Source organism: Pan paniscus, chromosome 4 (genome assembly GCF_029289425.2).
Source record: "Pan paniscus chromosome 4, NHGRI_mPanPan1-v2.0_pri, whole genome shotgun sequence".
Taxonomy (NCBI): Eukaryota; Metazoa; Chordata; class Mammalia; order Primates; family Hominidae; genus Pan; species Pan paniscus.
Window position 1 is genome coordinate 54,897,313 of NC_073253.2, and position 23,722 is coordinate 54,921,034.

General features: G+C 37.5%; 1 protein-coding gene across 7 annotated transcripts in view; it reads left to right on the top strand.

The window, feature by feature from the left end:
• Positions 1-23,722, top strand: part of PDE4D (phosphodiesterase 4D) — a 1,528,950-nt gene that overhangs the window by 1,476,624 nt on the left and 28,604 nt on the right. The window contains exon 1 of one of the 7 annotated variants that reach the window (XM_034960068.4): positions 21,551-21,966. The exons of the other annotated variants lie outside the window; for them this stretch is intronic. Within the exon in view, the coding sequence (XP_034815959.1) occupies positions 21,919-21,966 (48 nt within the window). The 5' untranslated portion in view covers positions 21,551-21,918. Of the gene's footprint in view, positions 1-21,550; positions 21,967-23,722 lie in introns of those variants that run through there. 7 annotated transcript variants of the gene reach the window in all.

Consider the following 23,722-nt stretch of genomic DNA (forward strand, 5'->3'; position numbering starts at 1 on the left):
TGCATATGTGATGGCCCACTGAGTTTGTTTACTTTAGTTTTAGCTCGGTTACCCAGCACTCTATGATAGCCTATTTTTTATTTACACTCTCACTAACTCCTGTATTATGATTTCTTTGAAAGAATATGAAGACAGCCATAAAAAAGACTCTTATTGAAGTTGTGAGGGTCTCCTGTAGGTCTTCACTTCACTGTGTCTAAACATCGGTCTGTTGCTTGTGCTTTGCTTTTCTCTCACCCTGGATGACCTTCAAGGCTCTTCCAAATGATTTCTCTGATTCCCTGAAATACTGAAATTGTGATTAACAGAAGTTTCAAGTGTTAATCAATATCAAGATAGTAGTTGTCTCTTCCTGGGGAAACTAGAAATGAAAACCAAACATAGGCCTCTGTAATCATTGCACAGATTAAAAATGAAAATGCAGCTGAGAAACAGAGGAATGAATGAGAAAACCCTAAACGTAGTTCTAGCCCCAGGATGAGGTCTTTGTCTTGAGTCTGACGCTAGCCATAGCCGGTAAGAGAAGGAATTCCCTAGTAGTGTAGTTGTTACAAGGGAATGAGTCATTTTGCAGGTAATTGTTCTTCTTCCATTTTCCACTTGCTGTCAGCCACTTTACAGAGGAGTCGGACTTTGTTCTGCTTAAGAGAAGTCTCTTTCCTTTTATTGTTTAAAAAAAAAAAAAAAAAAATTCCAGAAGCCCTTAGAAAGAGATTTGTGAGATCAACTGGTTTACCTTCTTCATTCAGATGAAGTAACAAAGCACAGAAAAGTTATTTTGTCAAGGTTTCTGTCTTGTAGCAAATACAAACTTTCTGGTGTTAAACATATGACCCTGATTTGGGTCTTTACTGACATCATCGCTTTTTTTTTTTTTTTATTTTCTGAGACGGAGTCTTGCTCTGTTGCCCAAGCTGGAGTGCAGTAGCACAATCTCGGCTCACTGCCACCTCCACCTCCTGGATTCAAGTGATTCTCCTGCCTCAGCCTCCTGAGTAGTGGGTATAACAGGTGCATGATCACGCCCAGCTGTTTTTTGTGTTTTTAGTAGAGATGGGGTTTCACCATGTTGGCCAGGCTGGTCTCAAACTCCTGGCCTCAAGTGATCTGCCCACCTCAGCTTTCCAAAGTGCTGGGATTACAGGTGTGAGTCACCACACCCGGCCAACATCATCACTTTTGAAAGAAATTTTTAGTTTGGTGATGACTTTATTATTTGTATTTGATCCTTGTCCATTTTTCTCTAGATCTGGTACTAATTTCATGTGGAAAATAAATCGTTAGGAGGTTTTCATTTTGTACGTTTTGGCTGCAAACAACCACAACCCAGTCTTTAGGTTTTCACTGAGGGATTTTTGTTTTAGCCCAATTATTGTATGACATGTATCTGCTCCAAAGGTTCTTATAGGTGAAATGAGATTTTTATGTATCTGTATTCAAACACATAGATACATAGATAGATAGATAGATAGATAGATAGATAGATAGATAGATAGCGAAACATATAGACATACCTCTGAAAATACAACCAGCCATATAATGTAAGCCTGTTGTGTGTTAATGAATGATAGGGTAATACATTATGTTCCTGTCCTGTAGAGGAGTTCGAGTATTCAATACAGAGGACCAGAATGATTGGTCCCAGAAAAAGTGCTCCTTAAGCTGGATCTTGAATACTGAGGATTTATATAGGCATCTAATAGGGAAGAGGTGGTATTCCAGGGGCTGGATAAGGCAGGGTAGGATGGGATATTCATGTGGATTCGCTTTATTGTATGTTTGCTGGAGAGGAGGGTAGTGGGCATTCTGGAGGAGTGAGCCTCTCTGGAACAGAGGATGTGATTATAGGATCAGTGGCAGGTGTGAGAAATGTAGATTGAGGCCATACTGCAGACGGTCTTAAATGCCAGGTCAAGCCATTTGCACATTGTCCTATAATTCATGAAGAACCCTTACATTTGACTATAAGGAAAATATTATGAAGAAACTAAAATAAAGTGACTTTAGAAGGTTATATCTGGTGGTAGTATGCAGGATAGATTATATCAAGGGGAAATTGTACTGAAAGCAAGAAGAAACCGTTAGGGAATTAGGTGTAAGAGTGATAAGGGCCTGAAATAGGATAGTGATGAAAAGAGAGGAATGAGTAGGAGAAAGATTGCACAGAGAAGGGTGACAGCATACATAAGACTTGGCAGGACCACAGCCAGAAGAAAGCATGAAATTCTAAACCTGAATAATGGACAGAATTATAGTTGGAAAATCATGAAGAGAAGCCAGTTGGGTATTGGGGGAGGGCTGGACAATATGACAGTTAAGTTTTTAGACATATAATTTAGGTAAGGCTATGTATCTAAGCGGAAATGCCCTATAAGCTTTCAGTTGTCAGGACTGGATTTCTGGTTTAAAAAAAAAAAAAAAAGAGGGGGCAGGATTTTACTTGGGTGTTGTCTGCAAAGTTGATAGCTAAGACCTTAAGGCTCATCTGTGAAACGGGAGTGACAGTGCTCATTAAAGGTTATTATTAGAAATAAATGAAGTAATTCCAGGAGAGTACATAGGACTCTCCTTGACACATAGTAGACCCTCAATAAACATTAGGTTTTATTATTGTTTATTATGGGTTTTAGGGAACAACACTTTTGTGAATTATTAGAACCTTATTTGGGAAGCTATAAAAGCCATCTGCGTGATGTGTTTTCTTAGTACACCAAATGAAAGTTCATATGTTCCATTCATATACATGCTTCCCTAGCTGTTAGGGGAAGGTGATAGCGCATGTTTAACTGTTGATCACTGTTTGTAAGGCTTTTCGTGTTTTTTACATATTTGGTTAAGGATCTTAATCCTTGAGCCGTATTTTGTTCTCATTTGTTTGTGTCCAGAGTCAAATTAAGTTTAAGGAATTTATAAAGAGCTTCTTTGCAAGAATGATATTAACTCGATGTATTAAAGCTACATTCACCCAAAGTGTAATAGACTTACACAACATGGAAGAAATCCAGGAGAGGCAGACAGTTATTCATGAAGAGTGGTAGTATTCCTGTCTGCCTGTCTGTACATTTGTCAGATCAGTGCATTCTGAGAAAATTATGCCAATTTGAAATCTCCAAAAGCATTCTCAGCCAGTATCTGTGATTCTGATAGTTTACAAACTGTTGATAGCATAAGCTGTTAGGAAGATATTGTAGAAATTTTAATGCAGCTGTTTTAATTAGATTGCTTTCCTTATAACAAGTTTCAGTGTTTCTGGTCACAATACAATTGATTAGCTCCTGACACATGACACTGCTGGATCACCAACCTTAACTCTGATTCTCTCCATACAACCCAGTGTCCTTAAGTAAAATGCTGCATATTTCATTGCTGGTAAGAGAGGCAGGGCCAAGATTCGAACTCACATGAAGCCAACTAGAGAAGCCTATGCTCTACACTATTTTACATCTCATAATTCTCATACACTACTAACCTGTTGCAAATGAAAAAGAAGTCTTATTATTGTACCACTTTTAATTGCACTTATTATTGCCTTCAGTAAAGTCTTCATTTCTAAAATGTCTTAGTAAAACAGTAATTTCATAAAAATATTGCCAACTATGAGTACTAAATTCTAATTTTGGTTATATTATGCGGCCTTGGATAAGGAAGTTTCTTAGGCTTTCATATTCCAAACTATTGGACTATTCTAAAAACATTTTTAAGTATTTTGATGGATGTAGTCTATTCTAATATAATATCTTTCAAGTGTTTGAAAGTTACTACTTATTCAAAACTCAACTGTCTGGCAGCTTTTCTTATCCTGAACTCTGTGAAGAACTTCGGGGACAGGAGGTAAAATGTCTTTGAAGAGTAAGAAATCCAAAACTTCATGTATTTACATGTTGTGGTCTTGTCTCATAGGATTCTTCTTTCTCCTTACATACCCTCCTTTAAATCCGTACCTCCCCCGGTCTTCTCCATCTTGCAAATGGCACCAATGTCCATCCTAGACATTGATCATCCCAGAAGTCTAGGAGTTGATTCTTCTCATTTCTTCAGTTCTGTTGTGCAATTCTTCAAGTCTTGTCAGTTTTGCCTCAAGCACTTTTACAAACTATCCTCTACAGAGACAGCTTTACAAAATGTAAATCACATCCTATCATTCCCTGCTCAGAACCTTCCAATGGTATCCTCACACCCTCTGGAAGGCTCATACCCTCAGGACCCACGTGATGTTGCCTTGACTTGCCTCGGCTCTCATTCCGTAGACCTGTCCTCCCTCAGACTGGCTGTGTTACTCAGCCTTTGTTGAGAGTGCTGTGCCCCAAATCTGGTTGGCTTATTCTAGGCATTCGAGTCTCTTCTCAAATACCACCTTCTCAAGTGCAGCTTTTCCTTACTACTTAATTTTATAGTCCCCCATCAATGTATGATGTTACCCTCTTTTCCTTCATTGAGAGTGTTTGTAATTTTTTTTTGTCTGCTTGTTTATTGTCTTTTTGCCCCATAAGTCCAAGGTTTACATGAACAGGGAACTTGTCTGTTTTGTTTATTATTGTATCCTCTATGCTGGCACATACTATGTAATAAGTGTTTGTTGAGTGCATGAGTGAATAACCATTCTAAAAAACTCTGATGTTTAAAGCCCTTTGCTTTATATAAGAATTTTACTTGGAACCCTGGTATTTTTGTTTGTATTTGTTTGTTAATAAATGTCAAGAGTTCAGTAGTAAGATAGGTTTCGGAAATGCTAAGTTAAACAGAATAAAGAAAAAATATGTATTACAGGTCCTGGCAGAGCCTTGAATATGCTAACATTTGACAGTGGGAGTCTTTGAGAATTATCACATGAAGCTGCTGTACATTACAACACATTCTAGGAAATGCTGTCTTAGACAAAAACCTGTCATATTAGAATTGGGGTAAGGGGCACGATACTGACCATGAGGCAGCAGATTCCTATGGACTACATTAAAAAAAAAAAAAGAACAGACTGATAATCTAGGGCTCAGAAAAAAAAAAAAACTATGATATGAAACAGTGGCAAAAGGATTCAAAAAGAATACAGCGGTTGGGACTATCTACTTTTTTAAATTTTTTTATTACACTTTAAGTTCTAGGGTACATGTGCACAATGTGCAGGTTTGTTACATATGTATACATGTGCCATGTTGGTGTGCTGCACCCATTAACTCGTCATTTACATTAGGTATATCTCCTAATGCTATCCCTCCCACTCCCCTCACCCCACAACAGGCCCCAGTGTGTGATGTTCCCCCATCCTGTGTCCAAGTGTTCTCATTGTTCAATTCCCACCTATGAGTGAGAACATGCGGTGTTTGGTTTTCTGTCCTTGCAACACTTTGCTCAGAATGATGGTTTCCAGTTTCATCCATGTCCCTACAAAGGACATGATGAACTCATCCTTTTTTATGGCTGCATAGTATTCCATGGTGTGTATGTGCCACATTTTCTTAATCCAGTCTATCATTGGTGGACATTTGGGTTGGTTCCAAGTCTTTGCTATCCTGAATAGTGCTGCAATAAACATACATGTGCATGTGTCTTTATAGCAGCATGGTTTATAATCCTTTGGGTATATATCCAGTAATGGGATGGCTGGGTCAAATGGTATTTCTAGTTCTAGACCCTTGAGGAATCGCCACACTGTCTTCCACAATGGTTGAACTAGTTTACAGTCCCACCAACAGTGTAAAAGTGTTCCTATTTCTTCACATCCTCTCCAGCACCTGTTGTTTCCTGACTTTTTAATGATTGCCATTCTAACTGGTGTGAGATGGTATCTCATTGTGGTTTTGATTTGCATTTCTCTGATGGCCAGTCATGATGAGCATTTTTTCATGTGTCTGTTGGCTGCATAAATGTCTTCTTTTGAGAAGTGTCTGTTCATATACTTCACCCACTTTTTGATGGGGTTGTTTGATTTTTTCTTGTAAATTTGTTTAAGTTCTTTGTAGATTCTGGATATCCCTTTGTCAGATGGATAGATTGCAAAAATTTTCTCCCATTCTGTAGGTTGCCTGTTGACTCTGATGGTAGTTTCTTTTGCTCTGCAGAAGCTCTTTAGTTTAATTAGATCCCATTTGTCAATTTTAGCTTTTGTTGCCATTGCTTTTGGTGTTTTATTCATGAAGTCCTTGCCCATGCCTATGTCCTGAATGGTATTGCTTAGGTTTTCTTCTAGGGTTTTTATGGTTTTAGGACTAACATGTAAGTCTTTAATCCGTCTTGAATTAATTTTTGTATAAGGTGTAAGGAAGGGATCCAGTTTCAGCTTTCTACATATGGCTAGCCAGTTTTCCCAGCACCATTTATTAAATAGGGAATCCTTTCCCCATTTCTTGTTTTTGTCAGGTTTGTCAAAGATCAGATGGTTGTAGACATGTGGTATTATTTCTGAGGGCTCTATTCTGTTCCATTGGTCTATATCTCTGTTCTTGTACCAGTACCATGCTATTTTGGTTACTGTAGCCTTGTAGTATAGTTTGAAGTCAGGTAGCATGATGCCTCCAGCTTTGTTCTTTTTGCTTAGGATTGTCTTGGCAATGCGGGCTCTTTTTTGGTTCCATATGAACTTTAAAGTAGTTTTTCCAATTCTGTGAAGAAAGTCATTGGTAGATTGATGGGGATGGCATTGAATGTATAAATTACCTTGGGCAGTATGGCCATTTTCATGATATTGATTCTTCCTATCTATAAGCATGGAATATTCTTCCATTTGTTTGTGTCCCCTTTTATTTTGTTTGTTGAGCAGTGGTTTGTAATTCTCCCTGAAAAGGTCCTTCACATCCCTTGTAAGTTGGATTCCTTGGTATTTTATTCTCTTTGAAGTAATTGTGAATGGGTGTTCACTCATGATTTGGCTGTTTGTCTGTTATTGGTGTATAGGAATGCTTGTGATTTTTGCACATTGGTTTTGTATCTTGAGACTTTGCTGAAGTTGTTTATCAGCTTAAGGAGATTTTGGGCTGAGATGATGGGGTTTTCTAAATATATAATCATGTCATCTGCAAACAGGGACAATTTGACTTCCTCTTTTCCTAAGTGAATACCCTTTATTTCTTTCTCCTGCCTGATTGCCCTGGCCAGAACTTCCAACACTATGTTGAATAGGAGTGGTGAGAGAGGGCATCCCTGTCTTGTGCCAGTGTTCAAAGGGAATGCTTCCAGTTTTTGCCCATTCAGTATGATATTGGCTGTGGGTTTGTCATAAATAGCTCTTACTATTTTGAGATACATCCCATCAATACCGAATTTATTGAGAGTTTTTAGCATGAAGTCCTGTTGAATTTTGTCAAAGGCCTTTTCTGCATCTATTGAGATAATCATGTGGTTTTTGTCTTTGGTTCTGTTTATATGATGGATTACGTTTATTGATTTGCATATGTTGAAGCAGCCTTGCATCCCAGGGATGAAGCCCACTTGATTAGGGTGGACAAGCTTTTTGATGTGCTGCTGGATTTGGTTTGCCAGTATTTTATTAAGGATTTTTGCATTGATGTTCATCATGGATGTTGGTCTAAAATTCTCTTTTTTTTGTTGTGTCTCCGCCAGGCATTGGTATCAGGATGATGCTGGCCTCATCAAATGAGTTAGGGAGGATTCCCTCTTTTTCTATTGATTGGAATAGTTTCAGAAGGAATGTTACCAACTCCTCTTTGTACCTCTGGTAGAATTCAGCTGTGAATCTGTCTGGTCCTGGACTTTTTTTGGTTGGTAGGCTCTTAATTATTGCCTTAATTTCAGAACCTGTTATTGGTCTATTCAGGGATTCAACTTCTTCCTGGTTTAGTCTTGGGAGGGTGCATGTGTCCAGGAATTTATCCATTTCTTCTAGATTTTCTAGTTTATTTGTGTAGAGGTATTTATATATTCTCTGATGGTAGTTTGTATCTCTGGGGGATTGGTGGTGATATCCCCTTTATCATTTTTTATTGCATCTATTTGATTCTTCTCTCATTTCTTCTTTATTAGTCTTGCTAGTGGTCTATCAATTTTGTTGATCTTTTCAAAAAACCAGCTCCTGGATTCATTGATTTTTTTGAAGGTTTATTTGTGTCTCTATCTCCTTCAGTTCTGCTCTGATCTTAGTTATTTCTTGCCTTCTGCTAGCTTTTGAATGTATTTGCTCTTGCTTTTCTAGCTCTTTTAATTGTGATGTTAGGGTGTCAATTTTAGATCTTTCCTGCTTTCTCTTGTGGGCACTTAGTGCTATAAATTTCCCTCTACACACTGCTTTAAATGTGTCACAGAGATTCTAGTATGTTGTGTCTTTGTTCTCATTGGTTTCAAAGAACATCTTTATTTCTGCCTTCATCGCATTATGTACCCAGTAGTCTTTCAGGAGCAGGTTGTTCAGTTTCCATGTAGTTGAGTGGTTTTGAATGAGTTTCTTAATCCCAACTTCTACTTTGCACTGTGGTCTGAGAGACAGTTTGTTATAATTTCTGTTCTATTACATTTGCTGAGGAGTGCTTTACTTCCAACTATGTGGTCAGTTTTGGAATAACTGTGATGTGGTGCTGAGAAGAATGTATGTTCTGTTGATTTGGGGTGGAGAGTTCTGTAGATGTCTATTAGGTCCGCTTGTTGCAGAGCTGAGTTCAATTCCTGGATATCCTTGTTAATTTTCTGTCTTGTTGATCTGTCTAATGTTGACAGTGGGGTGTTAAAGTCTCCCATTATTATTGTGTAGAAGTCTAAGTCTCTTAGTAGGTCTCTAAGGACTTGCTTTATGAATCTGGGTGCTCCTGTATTGGGTGCATATATATTTAGGATAGTTAGCTCTTCTTGTTGAATTGATCCCTTTACCATTTTGTAATGGCCTTCTTTGTCTCTTCTGATCTTTGTTGGTTTAAAGTCTGTTTTATCAGAGACTAGGATTGCAACCCCTGCTTTTTTTTGTTTTCTATTTGCTTGGTAGATCTTCCTCCATCCCTTTATTTTGAGCCTATGTGTCTCTCTGCATGTGAGATGGGTCTCCTGAATACAGTACACTGATGGGTCTTGACTCTTTATCCAATTTGCTAGTCTGTGTTTTTTAATTGGAACATTTAGCCCATTTACATATAAGGTTAATATTGTTATGTGGGAATTTGATCCTGTCTTTATGATGTTAGCTGGTTATTTTGCCCATTAGTTGATGCAGTTTCTTCCTAGCCTTGATGGTCTTTACAATTTGGCATGTTTTTGCAGTAGCTGGTACTGGTTGTTCCTTTCCATGTTTAGTGCTTCCTTCAGGAGCTCTTGTAAGGCAGGCCTGGTGGTGACAAAATCTCTCAGCATTTGCTTGTCTGTAAAGGATTTTATTTCTCCTTCACCTGTGAAGCTTAGTTTGGCTGGGTATGAAATTCTGAGTTCTTTAAGAATGTTGAATATTGGCCCCCACTCTCTTCTGGCTTATAGAGTTTCTGCTGAGAGATCAGCTGTAAGTCTGATGGGCTTCCCTTTGTGGGTAACCTGACCTTTCTCTCTGGCTGCCTTTAACATTTTTTCCTTCATTTCAACTTTGGTGAATCTGACAATTATGTGTCTTGGAGTTGCTCTTCTTGAGGAGTATCTTCGTGGCATTCTCTGTATTTCTGGAATTTGAATGTTGGCCTGCCTTGCTAGGTTGGGGAATTTCTCCTGGATAATATCCTGCAGAGTGTTTTCCAACTTGGTTCCATTCTCCCATCACTTTCAGGTACACCAATCAGATGTAGATTTGGTCTTTTCACATAGTCCCATATTTCTTGGAGGCTTTGTTCATTTATTTTTACTCTTTTTTCTCTAAACTTCTCTTCTTGCTTCATTTCATTCATTTCATTCATTTCATCTTCAATCACTGATACCCTTTCTTCCAGTTGATGGAATTGGCTACTGAAACTTGTGAATGCATCATGTAGTTCTCATGCCATGGTTTTCAGCTTCATCAGGTCATTTAAGGTCTTCTCTATGCTGGTTATTCTAGTTAGCCATTTGTCTAATCTTTTTTCAAGGTTTTTAGCTTCTTTGCGATGGGTTTGAACATCCTCCTTTAGCTCGGAAAAGTTTATTACCCATCGTCTGAAGCCTTCTTCTCTCAGCTTGTCAAAGTCATTCTCTGTCCAGCTTTGTTCCGTTGCTGGTGAGGAGCTGCATTCCTTTGGAGGAGAAGAGGAGCTCTGATTTTTAGAACTTTCAGCTTTTCTGCTCTGGTTTCTCCCCATCTTTGTGGTTTTATCTACCTTTGGTCTTTGATGATGGTGACGTACATATGGGGTTTTGGTGTGGATGCCCTTTCTGTTTGTTAGTTTTCCTTCTAACGGTCAGGACCCTCAGCTGTGGGTCTGTTCGAGTTTGCTGGAGGTCCACTCCAGACCCTGTTTGCCTGGGTATCACCAGCAGACGCTGCCGAACCGCAAATATTGCAGAACGGCAAATGTAGCTACCTGATCCTTCCTCTGGAAGCTTCATCTCAGAGGGGCATCTGGCCGTATGAGGTGTCAGTTGGCCCCTACTGGGAGGTGCCTCCCAGTTAGGCTACTCGGGGGTCAGGGACCCGCTTGAGGAAGCAGTCTGTCCATTCTCAGATCTCAAACTTCATGCTGGGAGATCCACTACTCTTTTCAAAGCTCAGTTGGAAATGCAGAAATCACCCATCTTCTGCATCACTCATGCTGGGAGCAGTAGACTGGAGCTGTTCCTATTTGGCCATCTTGGAACCTCCCCCAGCTATACCTACTTTATTGGATTTTTGCGTCTCCATCAGCTGACATGGTACTTACAGCCTAGAATGAGCATACAAAGGATACTCATTCGCTATTCGATGATGACTGACAAACAGTCTCCCAGGATCACCATGAAATAACTAAACTGAGTTTGATTTATTTAAAAATCAGGTCCAGGTAACAAACTGCACCTGTCCCCTTGAATTGATACAAATAAAAATAAAACAAAAAAGGACGATATTTTACTTTATGGAACTTTTTATTACAAAGAATTAAAAAAAATAAAATAATAATACTTACTTAAAAGAATACTTTGACTATTATTTTATCACCTAAAGGCTTTTCTTATTATTTTATTTTTGGAGACAGAATCTCTGTCACCCCGGCTGGAGTGCAGTGGCGCGATCTCAGCTCACTGCAACTTCTGCCTCCCGGGCTCAAGCAATTCTCCTGCCTCAGCCTCCCGAGTAGCTGGGATTACGTGAGTGCACCACCACACCCTGCTAATTTTTTGTATTTTTAGTAGAGACAGGGTTTCACCATATTGCCGAGGCTGATCTCAAACTCCTGAGCTCAGGCAATCTGCCTGCCTCGGCCTCCTAAAGTGCTAGGATTACAGGCATGAGCCACAGCGCCCTGCCAACCTAAAGGCTTTTCACAACTGGGAATTCACTGAATGTTGTATCATTAAAGCTAATGTGGACCTTGGATAAATGTATGCCTATTTTCTGGGAAATAATGGTGGAGCTCTTTGAAAGGGTAAAAATGGTGTTTTATCATACATAACTATGCCTGAGGTTTTTGTTTTGCATTTATCTTTGGGCAAAGTTGTAAAGTTAAGCAAATCTGGAATTGAAATAATTTGATAACATCAGCTAATATTTTTCATAGTTAGATTTTTGAGGTATAATTTACATAAGAGTTACTCTTTTTAGAGGTATAGTTGAATGCATTTTCGCAAATGTGTACAATTGGATAACCACCACCATAATCTAGATATATAGGTAATGTGTAATTATAATATATATATACTATACAATATAGGATATTTATACCACCCAAAAAGTTTTCTCTTGCTTTTTATAGTCATTCCCCAAACCCCACTCCCAGTGCTGATTGTCCCTATAGTTTTGCCTTGCCAGAATGAATAATACATTAAAGATATTTGTGATATTCACAAATTATCATTAAAGATAATCACAAATATCATTAAAGATATTCACAAAAGAAGCCTTTTGTGAATGGCTTCTTTCACTTACAATACTTTTGAGTTTTGAGTTGAATTATAAGTTTCACTTATAATACATTTTGTGTTATTGCATCTATTGGTAATTTGTTTCATTTTATTGCTTTTTAGTATTTCATTTTTTTCCAGTATGTCATTTTATGGACACAATTTGTTTACCCATTCACCAGTTGACTGATAGCTGAACTGTTTCTGGGTTTCTGCTATAGAGAGTTGCTATAAACATTTTCATATAGGTCTTTATATAGACATATGTTTTCATTTCTCATGGGTAGATACTTAGAAGTAGGATTGCTGGGTCATATGTTCACTCTACTTTTTAACTTTATAAGAAACTGTCAAACCTTTTTCCAAAGTTTCTATACCATTTTGCATTCTCACTAGCAATGTATGAGAATTTAATTTGCTCTGCATCCAGGCCAGCATTTTGTATTGTTTGTATTTTGTATTTTATACATTCTAGTAAGTATGTAGTGTGGCATCTCACTGTGGTTTTACTTTTTGTTTCCCTAATGTCTAATGATGGTCGTGGATCTTTTCACATGCTTATTGATCTTTTTGATTCTTATGAAGTGTTTGTTTGTTCAAATCTTTTGACCATCTTTTCACTGGATTGTCCTCTTATTGTGTTGTAAAGATTTTTTAAAAAATAATTTCTGGATACAAGTCCTTTATTTGATATGCATTTTGTACATATTCCCTTCTCAAGTCTGTGGCTTGTTGTTCTGTTTTCTTAACAGTTTTTTTCAAAGAGAAATTTGATAAAGTCCAGTATACCATTTTTTATTTTATGCTTCATGCTTTTGTGGTTTAAGAAATCTTTGCCTAACGCAAGATCACAACTACTTTCTACTGTGTTTTCTTCTAGAAGTTTAGTTTTAGATTTTACATTTAGTTCTATGATTCATTTCAAGTAGATGTTAGTGTGGTGCAGGATAAAGGTTGAAGTTTCTTGTTTTGTGAGTGGATGCTCAATTGTTCAAGCATTCTTTGTTGAAAAGAATATCATTTCTCTTTTATAGCTCAAATTTTATTACTTAAAATTATTTTAAGATGCACATATTAAAGTGATATGTGTAAAAGATTATATATTTCTGGAAGCATGCCTATTTACACTAGTTATTATTACTTTAGGAGACAGATATTCTCTTTGTTTAAATTGTTTCCACAAAGCATACCACGAAGTACAGAGGGGACATTAGTAACTATTTTATGATGATTATGGTATTCATTTAGGCCAATTTAAGTGAACTAGAGATCCTAATTTTCTCTATAAGGAGAAAATACTTTTTCATACAAGATTATTTTTGTGGAGGCTTCATTTATGTGAAGTTTTTGCACCCATTTATTGTCATGATTATTCTTCAGTGAAACAAAAGTCTATAGTAGATATGCTGCTGCTGCTGGTTTTAGGTAAATTGACTAAATAGTTATACAAAACTCTGTCTCTACCGTATATGAATTCAAACTGTATCAACAATTACAGAATACTATGCTAACATCTAATAAGAGAGCCCATGTAGAAGAGAAATATAAATACAGCTATCAGATCAGTCTCATGTTATTTCAGCTTCAAGGAGCCTCTTAGCAAAAATGGTTTCCTTTCTCCATACATGTTGCAGGTGTTTACTATTTTAAATGAGACTTTTTTGTTAAAAAAAAATTAAAATAAGATCATTTAGAGAACAATTCTTAGCTTGTTCAGATGATTATTTGGTTTTAAAAAAGCAGCCTGGAGTTCCTCTTAATCTCAAATCTCCATAACACTTACAAGAGATGTTTTCATTTACTGAAAGGAATAGTTTTTTCTTAAATCAAATGTAGAGCCGTTATCACTAGAGGGCAGTAAATACAAACAGATTTAGTGGATTTACTGGCACTAACGATGTTTTCAGAATACTAGCATTAATCAAAGAAAGTATAGTTTTTATAATATGAAAATACATGTAACATTCTGTTATGTAAAATATTGGTTATGAATCAATTCTAGATTATTGTCTGCCTCTAAAATATTTTTAAGGCATTTGAAAGCAAAGGGAGGCTGAGAAACACTAGTTTTCTGTGGCTATTCTGTTTAATACTTGAAGTTTAACTTTGCCTCAGAATTCTTCAAGGGACATTTAAAAATTAGATTTGCATTTGTTCAAGCTGAACAGTACTGGATATATGAGAGACCACGTTATATAGATTTGCTTCTTGATTAATAACTACCACGACTTTTAATTTTAAGGTGAAAGGTGTAAAATAAATGTAGATTGATTATAGGATAAAATATTTTCCAATAATGTAAGTCCTACTGCAAACAGTGCTACTGCCTGGAAAACTCCTTATGTTGGAGAAGTCTAAGAGCTAATACACTTATTTTAAACAATATTTCTTAAATATTTCAAACACAGTAATATAATATACAGCTTAGAATTGATTATATTAACGGATCTATTATGTAGGCTCTAGGCTAAATATAAAATAATGCCTGAAATAGTTTTCTTTTTTTGGCAATTTAGAGTGCTCTGAAACCAGACAGTCTGGGTTCAAATCCTGGCCCTGTTACTTACTACTGGCTTTGTGACCTTGAGCAAGACAACTTGACCTCTCTGAGCCTTAGTTTCCCCATAATTTAGTTTTGTTTTTCCCTATTCAAAAATGCATCTTTTCTCTCTTGACCTCTGTTACAAAGTCAATAATGACAGCATGTGTTAATGTATCAGCAGTTCAACTCCATCAGCAGAATTTCAAATATCCTGAAATGTACTGAAATAGTTCAAAAAGATTGTTAATTGCTTGGGTATCCGGTAAGGACTGAGAAAACAAGGAATAGCAGGGAAGTGGCCTCTAGAAATTCTGAGGGGTATTTCTAGGAAAAGTCTGAAAAAGAGAACTAACTGAATATTATGGGAATTTTTTTTTTTTTCTTTTTTGAGACAAGGTCTTGCTCTGTCATCCAGGCTGGAGTACAGTGGTGCAATCATAGCTCACTGCAGCCTTAAACTCCTGGCCTCAAGCCATCCTCCCACCTCAGCACCTCCCACCTCCCACCTCAGTAGTATCTGGAACTACAAGCACATGCCACCACACCTGGCTAATTTTTAAATTTTTTGTAGAGACGGTGGTTTCTCTATGTTGCCCAGGCTGGTCTCCACCTCCTGGCCTCAAGCAATCCTCCCGCATTGGCCTCCCAAAATGTTGGGATTACAGGCATGAGGCACTTCACCAGGCCAAGAAACTATTTTTTCTATTTCAACAAACACACTTGCATATATGTATATAAAATCATTTGGGCATTTGAGAGCAGTGGATTACAGATAAGAAACCTGAGCTCTAGCTGTAACGCTGTCCCTCAAGTTGTGTTGTCAGAACTTTTCTGGACCTCAGTTCCTTGTCTGAATGTGTCGTCATCATTACATCTGCATATGAGGGCAGCTGTGTGTTGTTCACATAGCACTCCCAAACATAAGCGTGTCTCACTATATGGCAGGGCTGTCTGCCTGTGGGCACCTGCTTCCTCACCCTGTCCAGAGATCTGACCATGGTGATAGTAACCACGATTCTTTAATTCAAGGCACTGTAAAGTTAGCAAAAAGATTGAGGATAAACAAATCCACTCCTAGATTCATACTGTTTATCATAGAGTTTGCATCAGCCTAATTATATGATGAGCTGTCATACACCATTAAGAGCAAGGACTGGGTTTGCATTTCAATCCTGTCACCTATGGAGCAAGTTATTGAATATGTAAGAAGGTCCATCTTTTCATGTTAAAATAGGGATAATATTTATCTTATCAGAATGTTGCCAAGATTAGAAATGAGGTATGTAAAGTTCTTTGTGCATAGTAGGTGCCTAGTAAATGTTGTAACTTATTAAAGTTTCTTCATTAAATTTGGTGAAGCCAAGTCTGACTATAAGAATTGTATCTCTCTGGCCCTATTCAAATTTCTCTTCTAAATTATCTAGATTCTCTCTGCAGATAGCAGCTACCGTGGCAATAGGAAGGAGATTCTAGTCTCCTAGAAATGGAGATTAGGGAAAATGAAATGAATTTTAATTTCGCTCAGAGATTTTTGAAAAGATTTCTTATTCCCTAGAAATATGGAAACTTTCCTTGGTACTTTTTACTCAATATGATTAAATAATCTCCCTTTTTGCAGCAAATTAGGGACTTATTTGAATAAGTTAAATCCTTTCACATCCAGCACCTATTAGAATGCCTGGCACATAATAGTTGCCAAATAGAAGTCTGTTGAATGAAGGGACTATCACTCACATTCAGCAGGGAGAAGAGGCTGCAGATTTTAGAGGGAAGGGAAACTGTATGTGTGTTTCTGCATAATGTTTTAAGACAAGGAGTATTATCTACTAATGTAATCTGTTTTAAATGTTTTTGATGATTTTGCTGAGGGTGAAAACCCTTGTCCTTTCCTGTCACCTATAATCAGTATAAAAATATTGATGTTTTGCATCTGCATCAGCCAACAATCTTTTTGTGGCAATAGTACACTACCTTGAGAAATACAGGGACATAATAAGATACTTTTCTGGCCTCAAAGATCCTCCACCCTGGATGAGGAGTCAAAGTTGAAGACAGTTGAAAAAAATAGAACAGTGATTCTTAACACTGGGGAACATTCAGGGAATTTCAGGGGACAGTGACTGGGGAGTACTCCTGGTGCTTGGTGGGCAGAGGCCAGGGAGGCTAGATGTCCTGGGATACATGGGACAGCCTTTCACCAGGGAGGTTTGCTGTGTGTCCCACACAACTTCCAAAAAGTCCCAGCAGCTATTCACATAGGTGAAAAAACAAAATGCATTTATAATTCTCTGAGCCTAGAACCCAACTACTTTTTACGTATAAATATTAAATATTTTTACATGGTTTTAATCCACACCAAATTTTCTAGTAATGCAGCAATAGTGTATATTGTGAAGATGGCACTTTGTTACATTTGAAACCTTTCAAAGAATCATTCATCATTTCAGGAAAAAGGAAAATTCTTCTAACATAACACCCCTGTATTCATTTTCATGCTACTGTTACTTTTGTGGTAATTCTCCCCGTAAGAGAAATCATAGCAAACCCTTAGATAGCACTTACCGTTCTAAGAGCCTTATGTATATGCACTAATTTAATCCTCACAACAACCCTGTAAGGTAGAAACTATTATTCTCATTTTCCATGTGAGTAAACTGAAGTATGGGAAATTTAAATAGCTTCCCCAAGGTCACACAGCTAATCAGTTATAGTAGTTTTTGACTACTTTTTAAAATGTAGTTGTGTACAAGTATTTATATTTTGTAGTATTTGATAGAAATTACTCATTTCTCCTTTATTTCACTGATAAGCCATTATACTGATTTTTTTTTTTAATCTATGTAGGGAGTATTTAGCCTGTATGTATTCAGTACAGTATTATGAAGGAAGTGTATTTAGGAATTTCATTTCAGGATGAATACTTGTTATAAAAAGTAAAAAGTAACTGAGTCTTAAGTTTGTCAAAGAATAAAATTGATGGATGGATGGATTTTTTTTTAAAGGAGGGGGAAGGCAGTGAGCCTGACTGCAGAGTGTAATTTGCATTTAAATGACAAGTGGTATGACACTTCCACCTGTTCTTCAGGGAGCCTCACCAAGTATGCTTTGCCTCGAGGCCTTTGCTTTTGGCCATTCCTCACTTGGTTTTCCCTTCTCTACCCTACCTCTCACCCCTCAATCCACATGGCTTGTTTCCTTTCTTCAGATCTCCTGGTATACGTCATCTCATCAGAGGGGCTTTCCATGATCACCTTATAGCAACCTCTATCCGTAATCCTTATCCCTTCTTTCTCTCCATTGTGCTTATCACCCCATGACGTATTATGTATTTATTAACTTAGTTTTGGAATATAAGCTGCAGGTGAGAAAGCTTTGTTTTGTTTACTCTATGTCCCCAGCATCCAAGGCAGTGCCTGACATACAGTAGGAGCTTAATAAATATTGAATGAAGGGGCAGATGTAGAATCGTTAGAATTTGGAAAAAGACTGGAATATTTGGTCCTAAGATGTACTTTGAATGATTTAAATCTGACTGAGAAAACCAGTTTGAGGTTGGCAGAGTAGAAGAAGGAGGGTATTTTAGGCCGAGAATTTGGTAAGACAAGAGATGGGATTGTCAGCTGTATGGTGAAGATGGAGGAATACTAGTCTTTCAGGAACAGAGCAAATGTAATAGAGCAGCTGAAAATAGGCTTGGCGTTGGGGATTAAGGTCAGATATGGCAGTCTGGAATTTACAGAGGGATGTGATGAAGCAGGCATTACTAGCTTTGAAGTAACAGGCTGCGGCTGGATTTGAGGGAAATTGATCTGGCAGTAGAGGTCAATATGAGACTAGAAGGGGAAAAGCCAGGGGCAAGAAGATGAGCTAAGAAGCAATTACAGCATTTTGGCCCTGAGACATGGAGTGCTGTCATGCAATTGAAAGGAAATATAACATATATATTTTAAAAACAAACGATAAACCAGAGAATTTTTTTAAATATTAGTATAATAGAATGATTATCATAATGATCATTGTCACTGTCATCTTTACTGTCTGATACCTACTTATCTTCAACTTTGTACCATTTGTTGTTTTAAGTGCTTTGCATATATGGTCTCATTTAATCCTCATATATATCTGTTCTGGTTATTTATTGCTATGTAAGAAATCACTTCAAACCTAATACTTTGAAATATGAATGTATTTTTATTAGTTTTCATGACTTTGTGGGTTAACTGGTCTTGGCTTCTTGCTTGGCATTCCTCATATGGTTGCAGCCCAGTGGGTAGCTATCTGAAAGCTGAACTGGCTGGATGGCTAAGATGGCTTCTTGCCCCTCAGGTCTGGCTCTGGGCTGGGGTGGCTGGCATTGCTGAAGACTGGCCAGGCATGTGTGCTCTTTCTTGTGCAAGTGCTCTCTTGCGCTTTCTCTCTTCACTGTCTGTGAAGTTAACATGGACTTCTTGTAGCATAGCCTCTCAGAGTAGTCAGACCTTTTTTTTTTTTTTCAACCTAATGGCTTAGGGGTCCGAATAGCACATTCAAAGAAAGCAGGATGAGAGCTGCAAGATTTCTTATGACTTAGCCTCAGCAGTCATGCACCATCACTTGTTGGTTACACAAGCCAACTCAGATTCAGTGTAGGACAGTGTGGCTCATTAAGAGTATCTTTGGAGACTAGCTGCCACAGTAATCCACTTTACAGATGAGGAAGCTGACACACTAAAAAGATTATTTGTCAGTGATTGTGCACAAAAGATTTAAACTTGCAATTCTTGTTCTCAGTACCAGAGTGAACCTGGGAAAATCATTTTTTCTCTCTAGGTCGCAACTTTATGTGGAAATAAGGGAGTTAGAGGGGGTGATATTAAAGTTACTATTTCTCTCAGTCTTTTAAATATTTGGATTGAGATTATGGGAGGGGTAATGGTAAGGAACAAACTGAAAGAAACAGCTTTGGATAAAAGATAGGGCTTGCTAACAAAGTTGAATGAAGGAGGGAAGGTGATGCCGTATAGGGGAACATGCCGGGTTACTCAAGGATTCAGCTAGATGATTTATATTAAACACCTGACGGTGTCTGACGCACATGAAACACCTGTTGAATGGTAGGAAAGAGTCATAGATTCCATCTGAGATACTGGAAGAAATATAGGCTCACTGACTGAAATGGAAGTAATTATACTAAGAACTACTTTAAATAGAAAAATGTCTCACAGTTTTGAAAAAGTTTGTCGTGACTAGCAGGGCATTCGAGAGGAGAATCTTGTATTCAGAAATATGGCACTGAAGTTCAAGTTAGAAGTGGTCATTGAAGATTGTGGGCCTAGGGAAAATTAAAGAAGTTCAGGATCCTGGGAGTTGAGGGAGAGTAGTAGGAATGATCAAACATGTGGAACACTTCAGAGAAGTAGGGAGACCAGAGAAAAGGAGGACCTTAGTATTCCTCTGGGGGTAGCTTTAGTGGAATGTTGGAGCTTTAATTTCTTCCCTTTGTAGAGGAGTAAGAGTGATGGAAATGAATACAACAGATGTTAACAAAAGCAGAGGACCGTAGCAGCAAAAGGCCAATAGAAACTCAGAGAGACACAGTGTTACAGGAGTGCTTATCAGAGAGCATGCTCTCTAAGACAGACATGCCACATGTGGAAATAGTTAAATGTCAGAAGCCTGCAGAGTAGCCATACCAGCAAGTTAAAGCACAGAGTAGTAAGCACAGGCTTTGAGATGGAGAGGAGGTAAAATGCACAGAATTATATGCTAAAATCAACTAAAACCTAGTTTTTCCTTGTTTCTCACCCATAAGACCTCTTTAGTATTAAAGTTACAGGGTAATACTACACCAAACCAAATAGAAAATGCTGTTTTTCTAGAAAGAACTTTGATTTCTCATTTAACCCTCCTCATAAAATGTCTGATTACTCTTGAGCTCAATTCTGGATTCCTAAGAGCCACTCATTCCTTTCTTAACTTTGTGTACAGTTATTAAAATGTTCTGTTCTGGCTGGGCACGTTGGCTCACACCTGTAATCCCAGCACTTTGGGAGGCCGAGGTGGGCAGATCCCCTGAGGTCAGGAGTTTGAGACCAGCCTGGCCAACATGGTGAAATCCCGTCTCTGCTAAAAATACAAAAATTAGCCAGGCGTGGTGGTGGGCGCCTGTAATCCCAGCTTCTCGGGAGGCTGAGGCAGGAGAATCGCTTGAACCCGGGAGGAAGAGGTGACAGTGAGCCAAGATCGCACTACTGCACTCTAGCCTGGGCGACAGCGAGACTCTGTCTCTAAATAAATAAATAAATAAAATGTTCTCTTCTGATCAAAATACAGATCCTGAGTTCTATATACAAAACACTGCATTCCTTATGCATACACAGTGCCCTAGCTTTCAGATTTCCCTCCCCCCAGAATTGCAAGTGGTCCCACCCCTAGATTTTGAAGGTTTTAGAACTCTGTCATATACATAACAATAGAAACAAAAGGAGCTGAGAGCAGCCATGCCACACAGGTGAGGGAATGTGTCATTGCCATCTGTGCCATCTGTGAATTCTGGACATTAGTCGTATTGTTTAATCCCTATGCTTTTATGTTGGATGAGGGGAGAACTACAGTTATTTCTACATCACCAGGGAGCCACTTGTTTCGGATTTGAGAGAGGGAAGCAATTAAAATGCTCGATTGCCATTTTTGGAGCAGTTTTTATTTGGAAGGAAGGGAAGCCAGAGGACATTAAAATTCATAGAAAATGCCCTCCAAAAGGATGGGCAATTCTTAAGAATGAACTACGAATTTTGAGGAGTTTTATGGTCATTATTCATCACTGCAAGAGGGAAGCCCCGTTCATCTTTTCTCAGGGTGGCCTCAGAGCTGCAGGGATACCATTATTCAATGGCGTTTGTCGGGTGAGGAGAAAGCCTCCCCAGAGGCTGGCCCTTGCCAACCAATCCCAAAGCAGCCTGCACCGAGGCCACACCCCCTCGCCTTATAGGCTAAGAGCTGGAATGCAATTGGTGCAGAGTTGGGGTTTTATGGGAGGGGCTTCTTGTCACTCTTCCCGGCTTCCCTGCAGTTCCTTATTTGGTAGCTTTTGACAGGACTAGCCTTTCTTGCAACTAAGCATCTTGACATACATTATTCATTAAGCCCTGGAGCTCGGGAGAGAAAGATGCAGACCCTTAGATCTTTAGATATTCCTTTATCACGTGGATTTTCTTTATTCAGAATAGTTGCTGAATTTTGTGCCATTCTGGAGTCTTACAAATGGCATGTATTCGATGGGAAGACGGCTGGATGGGATTTAATGCGAGGCTTTCTTATATATACTTAATTACCAAAAACCTTTAAAAACTCATACTCTGCGTGGCTTGTGGAGGTTGTTAAAGTATCGAGATTTTGAAGCTAAATACATTTTAGAGCTTACTATATATATATATATATATATATATATATATACATATAATCAATCAAAAATGCCTGAAGCAAACTATTTACTGTCAGTGTCTTGGGGCTACATAAAGGTAAGATTTATTTAGCTTTTGAAAACTCCTTACTCTGATTACAAAATTATTTAGAAAGCTTAGACTCTACTGTAATTTGTTCAAACTATCAGTTATGTATTCTTTCCTTACACATGAACTAGGAAGAAATACGTGTTAATAGTGGTCAAGATAAGATTGTATAACTTTCATCAGTTGTAGTTTGAGTGTTAAAATAGCTTTTTAGATACGCAGTAGTTCTTCTGTTTGTCATGTGGTATATGTTTGAATTGTGCTAGAAAAATATATGGTAATTAAATACATTCATTGCAAATAAATTATTGGGCCAAATTACTTATACTGATTTATGGATTCCAGTTAGTATGTTGCACATAAAGTTTATAAAATTAATTTGTGGCTGTTTCTAAAAATCTATACTACTTTAACCTGACGAGGAATACGTTTTTTTCACCTTTAGCTATAAAGCCCTAGGTGACATTAAAAATTGACATTACTTAACTATGTAAGTGATATTAAAGTGAAAACTTGATTGTCTATTATACTTGCAAAACTGAACAAAGTTTTTATTACACTGTTTTGTGAATCTCAAGAAATGAATTAATAAACAATAAGATTGTGTCCATGCTTGGCAGGCTTTTTGCATGCCCTGTGGTAACATTAGCATTGTGATCCTGTCTCCACAATAGAAGGAGGTAGAAAAACCTTATTCAGTCCTAAATGAAACATCACTTCACAGATTTTTGATATTTGAGCCAATCGTTTGAACCCGGGAGCCAATCACAACACATTTTAAAAGATTCATTTTCTGTTACTCTGAGGATTTTTCAGATTGGAGTGTTTGTCGTTTGCTTTGTTTCTTTCTTTTTGAAGGACAAGTTCCCCTTTGTTTTAGAGATTTACTTGAATTCTAAAAAAATTAGAAAACTTATTTCAGTCTTGGTTGTCCAAGTAGTCATGATTCCTTACCTCCCTTTAAATCTGTGGATGATTCAGATTTTTAAAAATGTTTTTAAAATATATAGACTTCCATTATTTGAATTTTGTTAGCCATTTCTTGGCTAAAAATCTTCAGAAATGCAGAAAAGTATAGAGAGTAAATATAAGAAGCCTTCATTATCCCCCAGAATTCAGCTCCTAGCTTTTAGCCAGCTCACAATTGATGTTATTTTTGAAGGGCTTCACATTTGTACTATGATTATGAACCATTTGTACTATGATTATGAACAATATTGCCAAGAATCTAAATATAGAATTTTAGTACTTTTCTTTTTGAGGAAAATTTTTCCTGGACAGCTTTATGTTTAATACTGTACCTTTAAAAACATGTAAAAATAGCAAATATAGATATATTTGGTCTTATGCATTTTGAAGGATTTATTTTTATGCCATCAATGGAGTATTTGTTTAAATAACTTTGAATACTGATATCTACCAAACTTGTAATGCATCACAGTGCAGCATATTCAAATGATTTTCAGCAGAATATTGTCAGGAAAAAATAAGCAAATTTTCTTACTATTGGACCCATACCACCTCCTTAAATATATATTGGGAGGATATATAATATACCCAGTAGCACACTGGCGTGATGTAGAAGTAAAGGAGATTACATTTAAGAACATTTAGTTTTATTATTTTAGTTTGCTTCCTGAACAATCTTAAATGGCTAATGTAAATTGAAGAATTGCAGTTCTGAAAAGCAAAATACAGTATTGAGATTCAACTGCATTTTTACTTTCCTTTATGCCTTAACTGCTGTACACAGACATTCTGATGT